The sequence below is a fragment of the Gamsiella multidivaricata genome (genome assembly GCF_025024155.1).
Source record: "Gamsiella multidivaricata strain RSA 2152 chromosome Unknown BC939scaffold_38, whole genome shotgun sequence".
Taxonomy (NCBI): Eukaryota; Fungi; Mortierellomycota; class Mortierellomycetes; order Mortierellales; family Mortierellaceae; genus Gamsiella; species Gamsiella multidivaricata.
The window spans coordinates 242,633-260,060 of NW_026251746.1; the positions used below are offsets into that span (position 1 = coordinate 242,633).

Here is a 17,428-nt window from a genome sequence, read left to right on the forward strand (position 1 = left end):
ACGATGGTCCACATACACATTCACACATACACATACGACAGAAACACGAATGGCAGAGCACGCTTTCGCACATTTATACTTAAGTCGTTCTTCATGCCTTTCTGCGTCGTTTGGTGTTGTGTGTGCATATCTCCTTGGCTTCTTCATATGAAAATACTGCTCACACCTGAGGACCAACCGACCGCCAAAAAAAAAGAAAGTGACCCAGGGCCTATATACATATAACACACACCAGCAAGATGGACACCCTACATCCAACGTTGCATCCACACGTGGGACTGGTGCCCCTCTTCGCTCCTTACTACCGCCCACGCACCACTACTTCTTGGCAAACGGGCCCACTGACTGACACTCCGCTCGTCGCATGGCACATTGACTTCCTTCCCCACAGCTCTTTCCCTCCTGCCACATCTTTCTCCAGCCCCTCCGAAACCTTCAGTGCTCTCTCTCTTTCACACACACCCGCATAACATAATTTCATCTCCCCTCCCACGGTGTTGTTTGCACACATATAATTATAATCCCAACAGAGCCGGCTGATCGATTGCCCGTCTCCATCACTCTTTTATATCCCTTTGCGAGCTGTGGAGTGCCAATTGCAAAGGTACACTCTGCTTGATAACTCCGGAATCTCCGAGCGCTGTAGAGCCAATGCAGATAAGGACAATTGGGTTCAGGATTGTTGCGTTTACTTTGATCGGTCATCTCGGACATTTCTGCCGATATCAGTTTTCTCGACATTACCCAAAACAACAAACACGAACTACACGCGAAGAAATCTTCACATTTGGACTAAATATCCTGTCGCTTCACCCCCCACCTCTGGTTCCATGCAACGGCCATGCCTTATCTGATCAGTTACATGGGCACATCACCCTTTCTTTTAAATGTCTAATACTACCATCATTATCACTACCACTACTCACCGCATAAAAACAAATCCAATACAATAAAACTTTTTCACAATGATTTGTATTTGTCCAAGTGAGGGGATATGATGATTGTCGTATTGTACATGCCCAATTATGTTTTTTGCCCTGCTTTTGTTGGCGTGCTGCTACTACTCCTGTCCATGCTTCGTTCTTTCCCTTCATCTGTTACAAAAAGTAGTCTGGAGGTCCTTCTCTTTGCGGGGTCGATCGCGAGTTCATCGAATTGCGCTCCGAATCTCTAAAGATCGTATAACTCTTGTTTAAGTTCGAATCCACCTCCAAAATAGCCGCAACATTGCCACATCTAAAAACATCGGAACAGGAAACGAAAAGGCAAAAGAAAGCGCACTCATAAGGTCAGTATGAGATTCATCGTTCGAGTGACAATAATGCCAAAATAGAAGCAGAGGAAGAGGAGCAAGATATCTCACCGGTAGCAGTAATTAGGTGCTGACCAAACAGTTACAACCGTGTCGTCAAACATCAGCTTGTAGCCCTCCATGACCAATTGATGCGCGCGGGCAATCAACTCCAGTCCATTATTGTGCAAAAACTATACGAGATAAAGAAGGAAAGAACAAATGTGTTAATGAATACCGACATATTCCCAATGAAATCAAAGAAGTGAAAATGTAATCGAGAAATTCTTACAGGCTTAGCGACACTCTCGCCAAAGAGGAAACCGGCGCCACGGGGGCTCAATCCCCAGCCTGTGCAGGAGTCCGGATCGGGGTCTGACCACAGCAAGTCGCACATTGCTCCATTATGGGGGACTTCCTGCATTCTGTCGATCGTCCGGATCTATAATGTAAAGGGAAAGGAGAAAACAGAGGATATAAAAAGTCAGCTCCATGTCTCAAAATGAAGTACAGCAGGAGTCCATCCGCATGCGTTCCTGTAGGGCAGGATGTGCATACCTGATCGATGGTGTTGATTGACGGCGACAGTCCTCCGTGCACACAAAAGATACGGTCGTCGATAATGGCCGATAGACTCAAGTAATCAAAAATTTCGCAGCAGTACCTCCACACGTTCGCGGAGCCGAACTTTTGGAAGCATTCGTCGTAAAACCCGTAGACCTTGGTGATCTGTCGTGACTCGTGATTGCCACGTATAAGAGTGATCCGATCCGGATATCTAACCTGGGGTATAGCGAGAGAAATTGCTGTTTAGTGCGATGCTAAACTGGATTGTCCGCATGCAAGATACAGAATTCCCAGCGATGATTGCTGTCATCCTGATGGGACGCGACAACATAAACAGAAAAAGCCCGACGACCCCGTCTCGTGCAACTCAAGTAAGCAGGCATACCTTGAGAGCCAGCAAGAGCAGGAAGGTCTCTACACTGTGGTGTCCTCTGTCCACAAAATCGCCTAGATATCCAATGTGCGATCGGAAGAAGGGAAAAAAATACGAGTGTCAGCTGAACCCTCGAGCAACATATACTTCATTGGTAAGGGAACAAAAGAAATAGAAGGCCGCTGATAGCCGTACCCATAAAAAGATAATTGGTTTTTGGACATTCGCCACCAACCTCAAAAAGCTTTTTGAGGTCATGAAATTGACCGTGGATATCTCCGCAGACCTATTACAATTCATCCCAGAGCGGGGTAAAGATGTGTCAAGCGTTAATGAAACAACCCTGATGCCGATAGATCTACTTGAAGAGTATATTCGTTGGATGCTGTGCCATTGGTTGCAAAGTGGCACACGGGGGCGTTAAAGGGAAAAAACGCGCAGCTTCGACCAAATAAAACACGAGAAGGGATGTAAGAAGACATACAGTGACAGGAGCATCGACCCGCTGGACATTACTCTCCTCAACTAGGATTTCTCTGGCCTTTAGACATAACTCCTTGACTTCGGCTTCTGTGATGATTTTGCATTGAAGCAGTGTCTGGATCTGGCGATCTAGATCAGATCCCATAAAGAATGCCTTGGATGTGTGGAAAGGGAAGGAAGCGGAGGAGAATGTGAGCAATGGTTTCAGGCACAGCAAGGAGCCAAGTCGTCAGAGAGAAGGAGGGGTTGGTGGTGGTGATGGAGGAAGGAAAGGGGGTGAAAAAGAAACCGTGGATGATTTCAGGTCCAGTCTCTTTTGCCGCCATATTCACTTAGCACCAACCAAAAGGTCCCTCTCGCATGGCCTCTGACAAACCAGGGTTTGGGGAACAAAAACACTACACCCCTTAAGCAACAGTACGTCATCGTCCAGGCGCGATATGGGAGATACTGGAGATGATGATGATAGTGACGGTACTGTGGCTCACAACGTCCATCTCGCGCTCCCCAGGACTGGGTCCGCATCTGTGTCAAAGTCTGTGTCAAAGACTATATGCCTACACTCAGAAAAACATAAGAGTTGTTCTGTTGTATCAACATATGAAACAAGTTACCAAGAAAGGCAACGGGCAAAGCAAAAGTCCATCGGCTCAGCCCTTCCATTCTCGGAATGCAACTACAACCACTTTGCATCCCACACTTCCTCTCCCTCTTCTTCTTCCTCTCTTCTTCTTCCTCTTCCCTTTCTTTCTACTCTATTATCTTCGCCAGTGCTCTCTTCTCTTTCTGCTACTGCATCCCTCTATTTCCCTCCCTCCCTCTCCTTCCCATCATTCCTCTTGACATTAAAATCTCAAAAATAATAGCTCTCTCAAACAACCGCTACTGATATTCTACTCCATTTTCTCTCCACTCTTCACTCCCGCCCTCTAAATTATCTCGATCCACCTCCTTTCTGGAACCAAGATGATTACCCCAACATCTTACACAAATTCAACCATCAGCAGCCTAGCTCCTCAAGGGTATTGGGGCCATCCCACTGCATCAGGTATGCGAACGCCTGCGATTGACTCGGAAAGAATGTGTCGACTGCAACTTGCCATGCAATTAGGTGCAACGTCTGAATCGTCCGTGGCTCTGACGCATTTTTTTTTCTTTTTGGTCTTAGTCGGTAAGACATGCCATGACTGCTACACCCTTTTTTTCAGTGGCCCACGATTGCACGGCAGGATAGTGCTGGAGAGGAGAGGATATACCCACACAAGGAGATGGACCACACGCGACTGATTGGATTGTCATGAGGGAAAAAAACCATATCTACGGTCCAGCACCACTACCTCTCAGCAATGAATGACTTGGTCATGGAGAAGGCACACTTCCTTGTTCAATTGTCACGACCCACGACTTACGACCTTCGATAGTGATCACGGGCCATTTGGTCGTCACTTGAAAAAGAAAACGATAGCAAACAATATTGACAGCGGCAATGGCAATGACAAAGAGCACTTGATATTTGGGCGATCCTTACACATGCGGTAGCATCTATTTTCAAAAGGACGCAGCGCAGCCGACCAGAAGGACGAATGACCCATCCGCAAACAACAGAAACAACATTGTTGTTTGCCGACAGATCGGGTCCTGAATTATTTATTGCGCAGACTTTTTTTTTCCTCATTCTCATGTTGATTTCCGAGCATGATAGGAAATGTGAGAGGCGATGTGGACAAGTGTAGGATCAAGCGAATGCATTACTCTGAGTGCATGGTGCACAGTTGTGTAATGTAAAAAAAAAAAAAGCAATAACAAAAAAAGGAAAAGGAGAACCTGAAAACTAACAGGGCAGCGGAATCTTGCTCATGTTCATCGTCATTGTCATTATCATTTGCCACGGATCAAAGAAAGCAACCACCGCCAGTTTTTGGACCATCGAAATACCATGGGTCTCCTCTCCACAGGCACAATAACGAAAAGGGGGGGATCAATGGATCACTCGTCCCTCTTTTTTTTTTCATTTACTTGACCTCATAGTCATAGGTGCTGCGCCGAACTCTAACCTTAAAACCCTTTTTTTAACCCCCTGAACCATTGGGCTAGACTGGTGCGAGACCAACTACGCGAAATCGCATTACGTCGCCGAGTACTTCAACTCGCTCTCGTCCTTCTCCATGATCCTCGTGGGTCTCGCCGGCATGGCTCTCCACGCCTCCTTCGAGAAGCGCTTCATTCTCACCTTCGGATCCATTGTCATCGTCGGCATCGGCTCCATCGCCTTCCACGGAACCTTACTCTTCCCCCTCCAGATGCTCGACGAAGTCCCCATGGTCTACTGCGTCCTTACCGTCGCTTACTGTTGTGTCGAAAACAAGCCCTACCGCCGCTACGGCGCCTGGTTTCCCATTGGCCTCACATCCTATGGACTCTTGACAACCGTGATCATGCTCTATGCGGGACCTGAAAATCATCTCCTCGAATTCATTGTTTTTCAGTCCTCATTCATGTTTATGACTCTGGTCGTCCTGTCACATATTATGAAGATCTATGCTCACCAACAGGACCAGTCTATTAAGCGACTCTGGCTCCTGTCGGGACTCATTGGTGCCATCGCTTATGGATACTGGAATATCGATTTCCGGATGTGTGGTGCCATGGAAAACCTGCCCCTCGGACTCGCGAACCCACAGTTCCACGCGTGGTGGCATGTAGGCGCCTCGATGAGCGTGTATCTAGTCTGTTTGTTGATCTGCTATGACAGGGCCGAGAACTTGGATCGTAAGCCAAAGATCGAGTGGGTCGGCGGCATTTTGCCTCACGTCGTTGTCGAGAAGTCGTTGGCAAGCAAGGCAAAGTTCAATTAGAGGCACTACTAGCGGACCAGTTGATGCATGTGCAGCAATATCCATGACCTGTAGGATAGGTTCTTTCCATAAGCACACACAGCGAATTCATTTTTGAGAGTATTGGCATGTCAAATCACTTAGTGTGCTTACAAAAAAAAAAAAAAAAAAACGCCATCTAGTCAGATCTATCGTTCATTATATTTTACAATTACAGATTACTCTTGAAGTCGTTGAACAGTGGCGACAGTTGTAACAGATGTAGTAGATGTGGTAATGATCGTGGACTCAACGGTGCTATTGGCTGAAGGTGAGGCTGCTGATGTAGAAGGCGATTGCGAAGCCGCCGACGCCACCACAGTCGACGACGATGTCACTGTTGTGGCGATTTCTGTTCCAGAAGCACTACTGCGCTGATGGTGGCTTACTTCTCGGCTGTTGCTCGACCGACTGCTCGACTTGCTGCCATTACTCCTCTGATGCCGCTCGTGTCGCTCATGTCGTTCAAGTCTTTCATAGTGATTTCCCGAGGGTTTCGATCCCGTCGTTGCGACCGTGGACATGGTCGAAGTCTCTTCACCAGTCTGATCCCGCTCGATCTCCTTGTCCAGTTCCTCCAGCTGTCCCAGAACAAGACCCACGAGATGATCTTGTCGCTCGACATCCCAACTAGCACGTTCGAGTTCGAACCGACTCTTACGTCGAGCCTCCATTAGCCGATCCTCCTCTGCCCTCAGCCTCTTCTGCTCTTCGCGGTATCTCTGCACCTCTTGCTCAAGCTCGGGTGCCCAAGATAGCTTCGTAACATCGACCACCGCATTCATGATTTGCTGTTGCTGTTGCTGCAGTAGCTGTTGTGGCGTCAGTTGAGTCGAAGACCCCTGGGTAGACCCCCCTCCAGCTCCAACGGGCCCATTCTGGCTGCTGTACATGGTCGATGCTGATGATGGTAGTGATGGTCCTGAAGACGACTTGTACGGACTTCCATTGTAACTGCCACTGTTCGCCATGTTGGATAAAGAGTGAGCGCCCGCAAGATTGGATGACGATGATGACGATGGAAGAGGTGGTCCAGAAGAATGTCTGCCCTGATACGGTCCAGTAACTCCTCTCGAAGGTTCCCGTTCCCGTTCCCGTTCTCGTTCTCGCTCCCGGTCTCGGTCTCGTTCGCGTTCACGGTCGCGGTCTCGCTCCCTTTCTCGTTCCCGTTCTCGTTCCCGTTCTCGTTCCCGCTCACGTTCCCTATCTCTGTCCCTCCCCCGATAGTCCAGGTCGTACTCAGGAATCTGGCCGGGCTCTGGTCCAGGCGAGAAGCTTGCTCTCTTTGGTGCAGTCGATGGCGTTGAGCGCTCGACTGCCGGTAGTGGAGGTCCAGATTTGCGTGCAACCTCTGCAGATGGGGATGCTACCCTGGATGTAGAAGTTACTGGTCGACTAGAGACTGAAGAAGAGGCTGGAGGTGGGGGCAGTTGATGTGGCACAGGCCTCCGCGCAGGTGGAGGAGGGGGGTGAGCGTGCGGAAGACGAAGTTGGTTATGTGGCGATGGTGACTGATAGGACGACGATGATGGGGAGCCATAGTGCGATGAAGGGATCCGGCCGGGTGGACCGCCATGTCCCAAGTGTCCAGGAGAACCGCCACTAACATGCCTGGACCTTGGTGGTGGTGGGGATGGTCGGTATGGGTGGTAAGACTCGCTTCCTCTGGAATAATAATCTCGTTCACTGCGGTAGTATGGATGGTGATCTCTGGAGGAGTAGTAGGACGATGGTATATGAGGCGGGGATCGATGTGAGCTGCTGCCGCGGTAGTGGCCATCGCGATGGAAGTCCGAGGAGGGCATGCCATAGGAGGAATCGCCCATAGGTGAACGGGATCGGTTCCTACCAGCGCCGCCGCTGATGCTGCTGGAGCCACTAGCCGGTACTCCAGACGGCCCGCTGTATCTCTCTGTGGACGATCCGCGGTGGTGCTCTCCTGATGATCGCGAGTAAGATCCGTGTCGGTCCATGGCGTCCGTCGGTAATGCTCGATGGAAGTCGGTCCTGCTGAAGTTAGTTGGTCGTAGTCAAAGCCAGAACTGGAGCTGGAGGCAGAAAGCAAAAAAAAAAAATAAGTACGTGGCTGAGTCAGTTCCGTGACCGGTTCCAAACGCGTCCAGACGCGTCCGTCCGTGTGAACGCTCGTCAGTTCCAGGAATCGTTCGAGACCACCCGCACATCCAGCGCATACGGACGAAGCGGGACTGGGGTCGACTACACGTAACTGATAAGCGTCGTATCTAACAGCATGCGTGGCTCCAGTCCAGCGATAGTCATCAAATGCTGCGAACTGCTATAATAGCGCAAGTGTTAACTACCTCCGTTTCTTTATTCATTCTTCATCAGAAAATAGAACGGTGTCGTCCTTGAATGGGAGGTGCGAGCGACATCACTGCAATCGTCTCGCCAAGGCATCGGCCCAGGGATATGAACATTCCAGGGAGATCCTCAAAAATTGACCTTTTATTTTTACCATTTATCTGATCGGGACAACGGGTACCGGTGTCGCCAGCAGAATAAAGGCTCATGTACGACGGGATGGTGGCGGGATTCGGGAGAGCCGCCGGCGATATGAAGCAGCTGCCGTGGCAGACGAATATATGTCCCCGTAGACGTGTGCATACTGTTTTGAACAGGTTAGTCATTCAAAATCTCGGCGCATCGTCCATAGCATAATCAAAACCGGACGTCTTATGTTTCCGATATAATTGGTGAAATATTGTCGGAAAGACACTTCCATGATATGTCTGAAGGTCTTAAATTTGAGCTACTTGCCCTTTCCAAGAATTAAAAAAGCTTGGACTTTGATCCGGAATCGTCGACCCGAAGTCGCTGACCAGCGCTTCGATTAAGATAGATTTTTTATGGATCGTTTTACCCGGCTTCTGACGACGAGCTACAGTATCCGCCATACTTTCGAGGCTTTTGGGCCTTGCAAGATTCACATCGTCGGCAACTAGACAGTCGAGAGGATGATGACTTGCATGGAACACTAAGACAGATTCGAAAAGGAGCGCAGCCTGGAACTCTTAAATTGATAAAGCGCTCAACAGAGAGCAAGTAGACACCTTGCACAACCGTCAAGTACATCGAGCGGTCGCTCTGTACTAACTTTACCTTATCAAAACAGGACAAAAGAATCTTGGATCAGGGTCATTTCACTCATGTGCAGTCCGCTGGCGCGCATCTGAGGCGGATATGCACATATTGGAAGGTGGCACAACACAGCTCTCAAACTATGGCCATTTATTTTGATAGTGACATACTTCATTACGGGAACATAGGTATCGCCCTGAGATGACATCCAAGCAACAATGGCTACATACTTTACGCAAAGAAGAAAGTGCTACGAGGACTTGATTTGCCGTCTTCAGCTAACTTCACCATCTTTGCAATAGTTTCAAGCGACGACTACAACAGGCATCTTACAATACTTAGCCTCTTCCGGAACGGTCAGGCATGTGGAACATCAAGGATGCCGCGAATAATCACCAGATTAGTGGCGGCTATGTCTGGAAGGCAGCAGCGAAAACTAGAGAGCCTTTCGATTTCAGCCGTTTTGTTCTTTCTTCTTTCACTAGCAAAACTACATTTTTGACCTTCGAATTATGCCTCACGGCAACAACATTCTCCCTCTAGTTCGGAATAGATATCGGTTATACATCGGTGTTTTATGTCAGCTAAGCGAACTAAAAGGGCCTGCGCTTCACGGTAGAGAGCAAATGCTCAAGCCCTGTTTCCCTGGTTAGCTTTGAAACGCGGGACATATGGCCCAACTGACATGTACTTTGCAGGAAAAAAAAAAGTAAAAGAGCGTAACGCGAAGTCTCCATGAGGGAAGACTCAAGGAAGCAGTCAAGGCGATAAGTGTTCATTCAGGATAAAAATCTATTTAATTATAATATCGTTGTATGTGGTTGATAATGTGGTTGCAGCAGGTTTGCGGGCAATATGGTTATATATGAAAGATATTAGCGGGTTAAGAACGCGTGACAAACGCGTCCAAGAGAGCCACATAGATGGCATATTATGAACGCGTCAAAGAGAGCCACAAAGAGGTTATGTTACGAATGCGTAAAATTGAACCACGGAAGCGGCATATCTCCTTTGCTGTGCACAAGGATCCCTTCTAACGCTGCTTGGCGCGCAATAGCATTCCTTTGTCGTGTACACTACACGCAAAAGGTATGAGCTACAGCTTTCAACCTCTAGCCTTTCATACCGCTTTTCGATAGCATAAATCCTTTTGACGAGGCCGAGTTGAGGCTCCTCACCCTCCTCCTCACTCTCATAAGCGCCACTAACAACAAGTAACCTCCACAGCAAGTTCACACTAAAGCCATGTCTCTGAAATCGATCTTTGAAAGACACGGACACTCCGTTACTCAAGTCTTGAGGTTGCCAGCCGATGCAGCCCACGCAGCCCGCCCAAATGTGATGCTTATGGGAAGGGATAGGTAAGAACGGCTACGCTGACATCGTAGCACTAACCCTTCTGTAATAATGCCTAACAACACTCGTTAATACATGTAGAGCCGGCAAGACTAGTATTATGCAGGTGATCGCTCGAAAGATGCAAGACTTCCAGACAGAAAACCTCCCATTGACTACAAACATACAGCTATACGAAAGGTAAGTTGAGTGCATGCTTCTTCAAACTATGCCTCCTCATTGTCGTTACTAACCGTCTACTTCTACATCAGCCCCTTCATCAATGTCTGGGACATTCCATCGCAAGTCGCTGGTAGTCTCCTGGACAAGGCAAATGTCTGGTGCGAAGTTGGTGCGATCATTTTTGTCCTAGCAAGCGAGGTATAAAACTTCCATATTGGTCGCGTTGGTTCATCTGCAAATGTCTATAAGTCTCGCTAACTGCTTGATTGTCCTGCTTCTCATCTCTCATCCAGATTTCCTTGACAGAGGATTTTGACTTCATCCTCAAAGTGATCACTGCAATCCGCAAATTCAACTCGAAACCAAGGATCCATATCTTCTGTCATAAAGCAGACCACAATGCGTTGGACGAAGATCATTACCTTGGTACGATATCATCAAGTTGCAAGGATGCTTGCAGCCGTTTTCGACATACTAACGTGCTTTTTCATTAATACTGCAAAATAATTAGAGTACGTGGATTGTTTTGACAAACACTTTGAACGGCATGGCACACCCAGAGGAATTGTCAACACGAAGTACACGACGCACAGGACTTCAATCGTCGATCACACTACCCACATAGCGCTGTCTCAGATCGCTCAAAGCATGGACCCACGCCGGGTTACATTTGAACGGATTTTGAACACTGTCTGTGAAGTACGTATCCGTAGCTTCATACCGAAAATGATAATTCTATGGAGCCATGAACCAAGTTGGACTTATTTTCTCATCCTCATCTTTTGTTGTTCATCGCTTCTTAGAATCCACACGTCTATCAAACGTTCTTGATCGACACCCAACTACCGCTCTATGTTGCCAAGGACGACTCGCCTTTGGATATGGATACATATGGGTTCTGTCTTGACATGATGTTTGCTGCCAAGGATATTGCATCGCTCTTCAGCAGTGATGCTCCAGACGGACGAAGCAACATGTCATTCGCCAGACTTGGGGATGGAAAAGCCTATGCTCTCTGGCCTGTGGACAAGACTATGGCCATGATGTGCGTTTTTAACAGCATGGTCACCATGGAGGAAGCAAATGCGTTCGCGGACAACACGCGACACTGCATGACTAGTTTGAGGAGTGCTGTAAATCGTAGATAAGGGAGGGCCAATGGTTACCAATGCTGCTTACGAAAGACATTCAGGGACCGCTGCAGGAGGTGGTCCCAACAGGGCGGCAGCAGACATATAGAGAACGTTTACTGATCACGGTGGCAAGAGCAGCTCTTTTGAAGCAACAAGAGATCTGAATACTCGATCCTTAGGAGAGTAGTTTACATACAATTATCAAAATACACATTGAGTTCCTAGCAATACTCTTTCGAAGGAATATTTACTGTCAATGACGGGAAGTAGCGTGCAGTTTTACTTACTGCCGTCGAAGGAGCGTCCAGTGGCAGGAAGGGATGCACGATCTACTTTGCTCGCAACCGTCCATTCTCCCTTTCCACCCCTCCTTCTTTCTCTCTCTCTTTCTTTCTTCCTTTTCTTCCTTTCCTTTCTTTCTTCCCTTCTTTTTCTTCGCCCATAACCTACACATTATCCCCCTGTCCCCTCTACTCCTGCCTCTCTTATCCTCAGCCAACTTTTGCATCCCCTCAAAACGCACGCTTTACCTCCTTTTCCTCATACCTGCTTGCCCATTCATTTGATTCAGCGTTGCGCTTTCGTTCGATCTGTGATCCACAAGGAGAAGGTATGAATTGACACATTCAATTGAGCTCGGGACAACCTTTTTTTTCTTGATCCTTGGTCTTGCCCGTTCAAGATCCGTCAACCTTACTTGCTTAGTCCTCAATGGTCGAAAGAAGGTTTGAAGGAAAAGGAAGGAAAAAAATAGGTTTTCGTTGCTCGAATTAGACCTCAAGTGTGTTTGGATGGATGCATGCATGCACCGGTCGTACTATCAACAGTGTGCCCTGTAAATAAACATCATCGCGTGGAGTGGAGTGGATAGGGGGTGGATGCGTACAGTACACACAGGACATGTACCCATCCCTTTCACGTATGGTTTTTATCGTTTCCTTCCCGTTGGACCCATTCTCCGCTGCATGCCATCGATACCATACCATACAAACCGTTGTTTGTTCCCGTCTTGTTGTCCCTTAAACCCATCCACAGCCATCCGTCCATTCCTTAACTCAACGGGACCCCGCCTCCCCTCTTGTAACCCAAAAAATTCTGTAAACCCTGGCCTGCATCAAGCCGAAGGCCCGCCCTGTTCTCGTTGTCCCAGGGTCACTGACATACAGCTCACAGAACACTGCCCTGACCTTGGACCTTGACTTGGTGGCACTTTTATTTTTTATTTTTTATGAGCACTTTTCCCTTCTTTTTCTGCTGCTCCACCTCCCTTTCTCATCCCTCTTCCTCACGGACACCCTTCTCGTTCATTACACATTCATTGTTCATCATCTGAGCCGGGTGCACACAACCTCACACCATTGCTTTTTTTATTTTTATTTTTTATTCCATTATCTTAATTGACGGGACGTACTCTCGCGGTTGAAATGGCTACACAAACTGCCGACCCTGCCCCAGCCCTGCTTCCTTCGTCCAGCGCCTTCTCCAAGCCTGTAGCTCCATCCTCTCTCTGTAAGTCCTTTGCAACTTCATCTCAGTTGAGCATCTCTCTCTTTCATTGTTCGAGGAGCTGCTTCCCTCTTGCAGGTGACTCCGTTTTATCGGGATGTTCTCACTTCAGATAAAGATGGGGACGAAGAAAGTTGGTTGTGCAGTATGTTAAAGAGTCTATGGTACCACCATGGTGTCCTGTTTGTGTTTGAATAACACTGCCTTGTGTGCCACGGTCAGCGTTTTGGATGAGGGATGTCAAACATGGTCTGCTCTTTATTGCAATAATATCTTATCGGCCCTAGTCATAGTGTTTGAATGGGTGACCCAGTCCAAACGAAGAGACGGATCATCACCATCACCATCATCATCATTCTGCCAATTCTCCTCGTTGGCTACATTGCTTTCTGTCTCTGTCTAGTTTTTGACGGGCTCCTTTAGAATTCGTTTTTGCTTGGTCGCTTTGCCCTGACTGCGTAACATGAAGTTGGCTTCCATCTCTCTTTCTTCCTTCCCTTTCTCTTTTGGCCCCTCCTACCCTGAATTGAACGCGTTTTTTTTGTTTCTCACCCAGATGCACCTGCGCTTTTAATCCCTTTAAGATTGGTCAGTTGCAACACCACCTTCCCCTCAAATGGCTCTTTACCAACACTTGTTATAAACCCATATCAGGTCTAAAGAGACAAAAGCCATTCCCTATAATTTCAGGCAGTAGCTGTAGCCATGTGAGATCCCTCCTCTCTTTTTTCTGTTCCCTCTACAGCAGTTGAAGCCTATTTATCGACAGAGTGGCATTGCCAATTGGTCTCTATGCCTTTTTTTTTTATAACTCGACCGTCGCATGAAAGGAGATAACAAGGAGTGCAGGGGAAAGCCACAATGAAGAAGACCACGGAAATAAAATCGCTAGTCGGCTATATGCGAGGGTGGAGGATGAAGGAGGCGAAGGGGGATTTTTTTTTTCAGGGCAGGCATCACCATTAATCGGACCATGAACTGACCATAAAGCATTCCTGCCCCTGCCTTGATGGAAACATAGATCCTCAGAAAGTAACATCTGCAGCCACAGAGGAGGACCACGTCGCATCGTTTAAAAGAATGCTTGATGATATCCTGGACAATGCCTCGTCCGAGTCGCTCTCTCATGGTCTTGAGACCAGTCTCCACAGCAGAATCGGTGGTGTCTCTGCTGGTTCGGGCGCATCCTTTCTCTCATCACCCTCGGCCGCAGCCAACAGAGCCCGCCTGAACAGCAACACGACTCTGGGTTTCCTGCTCCCTCAGCCAAAGGGCCATTTCTCTAAACTCAAGAGCACTGGCCGATCCGAAAACTCGACCGAGAATGCGGTCGATCAGGACCTGCTGCACAAGCTGGAGGAACAGAACAGTCTTTTGCCACCACAGGTATACAGTTTATTTTTATTTTATTTTTATTATTAACTAACTATGGAACACATGGTACATTGCCATATTGCCTTTTATCGACCTATTTTTAACCACTTATTGTTTTCTTCCCACAACTGTTCACAGGACTCAACATCATTCTTGTTGGCACGCTTGGAGCGACAGAATGGACTGCTGGACACAGACCCAAAGTCAATCTGTATCGAGTCCAATGTCCTTAAGGGCAACCTCAGCACTCTGCACCGCCTCATTGCAGACTCGACCACACTCAACAGCCCCAATTCCGAGACCGTTGACCCCATGTCCTCAATCTCATCTGTGCTAGAACCCCAGGCTGGAGACGAGGAGATTGACTGGGAGTTCTGGGGGATGCTTGTTCAGGATTACAATGCTGTCGCCAGCAAGTTGCCACATCTGCTCTCTGCACGAGTGCGCCAGGGCCTGCCTTCGAAACTGCGTGGTCTGATCTGGCAGTCCATGTCCCAAGCTTCATCGACCTACCTCGAAACCATGTATACCCAGCTCCTGAAGGAGCACTCCCCATACGAGCGCATTATCCAGCGCGATCTCGCCAGGACGTTCCCCCAGGTCGATATGTTCAAGGAAGAAGGCGGCAAAGGACAAGAGATGCTTGGCAATATTCTCAAGGCCTACTCGCTATATGATCCTCATGTGGGATACTGTCAAGGTCTTGGATTCTTGGTCGGACCATTGCTCATGAATGTAAGCACGGCTCACTTTCTCTAACGACTGTCTACGACTTGACCAACCATTATCATAGCCACTGACTTTTTTTTTTTGTTCTATACAAACCTATAGATGGACGAAAAAGAGGCCTTCTGCGTGTTTGTGCGGCTAATGGAGACCTACGACATGCGAACCATGTTCACGCTGAACATGGAGGGCCTTCAGCTCCGTCTGTACCAGTTCTCGGCCCTGCTGTCGGAACACCTGCCCATGCTTCACGCGCACCTTTCGTTCCACTCGATCCACGCGGCCATGTATGCATCGCAGTGGTTTCTATCGCTGTTCGCATACACATATCCTCTGCCACTGGTCCTCCGGATCTACGATGTGGTCTTTACGGAGGGAGCACCCGAGACGATCATGCGTGTCGCTGTCGCATTCCTGAAGAAGAACGAGGAAAAGCTGATGCAGCTCCAGGAATTCGAGGACTTGTTGGAGGTGCTATCGTCGAAGCTGTACGATGTCTATGAGGACAATGCAGGGGCCGTCATCAAGGATGCTATGGCTCTCTCATCAGAGATCTCGAAGGACAAGCTTGATACGCTGGCGATGGCGTACCTTGCAGAGCTCGAGGATCAGCAGAAGCGGGCGAATGAGGTGACGAGCAAGCGTTTCATGGACCGATTCGGGGTGTCATCTTCCAAGACCGCCAAGCCAGAAGAGGCCAAGACTGCGACGAGCACGAAGCAAAAGCCCTCTTCGCCGAAGCTGAAGCGCGGTAGCAGTCGTCTCTCGATTGCAGCGTCCTTTGGATCGACCGCCAGCCTGACGCTGAACGATGCGGACGACGATGATAGCGTCGAAACTGCAAGCCCGAAATCGAGCGGTGCTACAGAGGCGATGCTGATGGAGCAGATCCAGGACTTGGCCAAAGCTCTGTCGACACTGCAGAGAGATCACGTCGAGGTGACCGAGGCGGTGGTGACAGCCAAGATTGAGAAGATGCAGCATGTGGAGGAGATCGAGACCCTGCGCAAGAAGGTCACGGAGATGGAGCGTCAACAAAACCGGGCCTCGATGATGAGCGCAGTGTCCCCCTCGATGATGAGCCAGAGCGATACCGCCTCTTCGATGATGACAGCCTCCCCAGCGCCTACGGTACACGAGGACGAGGAGCTGGATGGCCAAGACAGCAAGGCGTCGTCGATTTCGTCCTTGAACTCGGGTCAAGATGAGCTCGCGCACCGTCTTACGATGACAGAGCGAGAGCTGGCCCATGTCACTGCGGAGCTCGTGCACGCGAAGGTATCGGTGATGGAGGCTATGAACGAGGCTGAGATGCAGCGACAAAAGACACAGACGATCGAGAGGATCCTGATGGACTCCAAGGAGGCGGTCGTGCTGCTGCAGGATCAGCAAGTCGTCCTTCAGGACTCAAAGATGACCATGGCCATGGAACTGGATGGACTGCGTCATGAACGGGATTCGTTTGAAAAGGAGCTGAATGTGATGCGCCAGCAGTTCGAGGAGACTAAGCGTCTCTGGCTCGAAGGCCAGGTCGAACGACATACGCTGCAGGAGAAGGTCAAAGAGCTGGAGATGAACGCCGCATTCGCGGCATCGAGCGCGAGCCTGGGCCGCGGCCGAAGTTTCCGCAAGTCGCTTGGCGAGACTGCGGTGATGAACATGATCAACTCAAGGAGCGGTTCGCCTTCATCGAGGTCGATGACGGACGGCATGCCTCTGTCGCCAGGATTGGCTGAGGGTAGTCGTCGTGGATCTGGAGATTCACAGGACGGTGCCGGTCGGTCGGGTTTGGTACGTCGTGATAGCTCCGATACGTTAAGCTCGACAGTCTCTGGACGAGAGTCGACGTCATCGGCAAGACCAGCTGCATTGGTCCGAAAAGGATGGCCAAGTGAAAAGGCCGCGAGTGCGGGTGTGGTGCCGACGGCGCAAACGAACAACGGGTTTGGTACGCGCAAGTTCATGGTGGCCGAGAGTGAGACAAAGTTGAAGAGGAGTCAATCAACGAGGAACAGCATGTTTGGCGGACTTGGCTTCCGTCGCTCGACGAGCGAGACATAAAGGAACGATCAAGCTGCAAAATACCCTTTCCGTCTCTCTGCACTCCTGCATTATCCCCTTCGTTTTGTTCATATCTTCCCTTTTTTTCGCACACCTGTGTCTGTTGGCACCTCTTACAAGTATATGTACACACAATCTATATATTATCGCTTTTGTTCTTTTTTTTTGTTGTTGTTGTTGTTGTCAATACTGCAAATTCCATCCACAGTAATAAAAGTAATTACTTACACTGTTATGCTAAGAGAAAAGGTTGCGATCATAAATGTAAAGGTCTAGGTTGGTTCTGCCCAAACTTGCTGTCCTAGGATCCTAGGAAATATCGCGCTATATGTAGTAACGGCAGAACAGGTTCGTAAAATCATACAGGGAAAATTGAACGAACTAATGATCGAAGCGCGCGTCAAGAAGAGATATGTTTAGCGTG

At 48.8% G+C, this 17,428-nt stretch overlaps 5 protein-coding genes across 5 annotated transcripts; 3 read left to right on the forward strand and 2 right to left on the reverse strand.

Annotated features, from left to right (window-relative positions):
• Positions 1–912: 912 nt before the first annotated feature.
• On the reverse strand, positions 913–3,047 carry BC939DRAFT_453693 (Metallo-dependent phosphatase-like protein). The gene is made up of 7 exons (XM_051555964.1): positions 2,716–3,047; positions 2,427–2,517; positions 2,244–2,305; positions 1,850–2,074; positions 1,584–1,733; positions 1,364–1,485; positions 913–1,236 (listed from the first exon to the last, which is right to left on the reverse strand). The coding sequence occupies exons 1-7, from the start codon at positions 2,857–2,859 to the stop codon at positions 1,098–1,100; spliced, it is 933 nt and encodes a 310-aa protein (XP_051411562.1). The 5' UTR covers positions 2,860–3,047; the 3' UTR covers positions 913–1,097.
• A 390-nt stretch (positions 3,048–3,437) lies between these two features.
• On the forward strand, positions 3,438–5,718 carry BC939DRAFT_453698 (alkaline phytoceramidase family protein). The gene is made up of 3 exons (XM_051555965.1): positions 3,438–3,762; positions 3,786–3,788; positions 4,809–5,718. The coding sequence occupies exons 1-3, from the start codon at positions 3,681–3,683 to the stop codon at positions 5,567–5,569; spliced, it is 846 nt and encodes a 281-aa protein (XP_051411563.1). The 5' UTR covers positions 3,438–3,680; the 3' UTR covers positions 5,570–5,718.
• BC939DRAFT_453701 (uncharacterized protein) lies at positions 5,702–7,617 on the reverse strand. Its single transcript, XM_051555966.1, is given in 2 exon segments — positions 5,702–6,768; positions 6,781–7,617. 2 exon segments carry the CDS (start codon positions 7,558–7,560, stop codon positions 5,767–5,769), a joined length of 1,782 nt encoding a protein of 593 aa, XP_051411564.1. The 5' UTR covers positions 7,561–7,617; the 3' UTR covers positions 5,702–5,766.
• Positions 7,618–9,931: 2,314 nt separating this feature from the next.
• BC939DRAFT_503800 (Gtr1/RagA G protein conserved region-domain-containing protein) lies at positions 9,932–11,352 on the forward strand (the record flags this gene model as incomplete). The annotated part of the gene is made up of 6 exons (XM_051560440.1): positions 9,932–10,047; positions 10,124–10,222; positions 10,294–10,402; positions 10,498–10,630; positions 10,716–10,903; positions 11,008–11,352. The coding sequence occupies 6 exons, from the start codon at positions 9,932–9,934 to the stop codon at positions 11,350–11,352; spliced, it is 990 nt and encodes a 329-aa protein (XP_051411565.1).
• Positions 11,353–13,923: 2,571 nt separating this feature from the next.
• On the forward strand, positions 13,924–15,960 carry BC939DRAFT_397906 (rab-GTPase-TBC domain-containing protein; the record flags this gene model as incomplete). The annotated part of the gene is made up of 5 exons (XM_051552393.1): positions 13,924–14,229; positions 14,356–14,520; positions 14,578–14,901; positions 15,049–15,719; positions 15,801–15,960. Coding segments are annotated over 5 exons (1,626 nt in total), but the record flags the coding sequence as incomplete, so codon positions are not given.
• Positions 15,961–17,428: the final 1,468 nt, after the last annotated feature.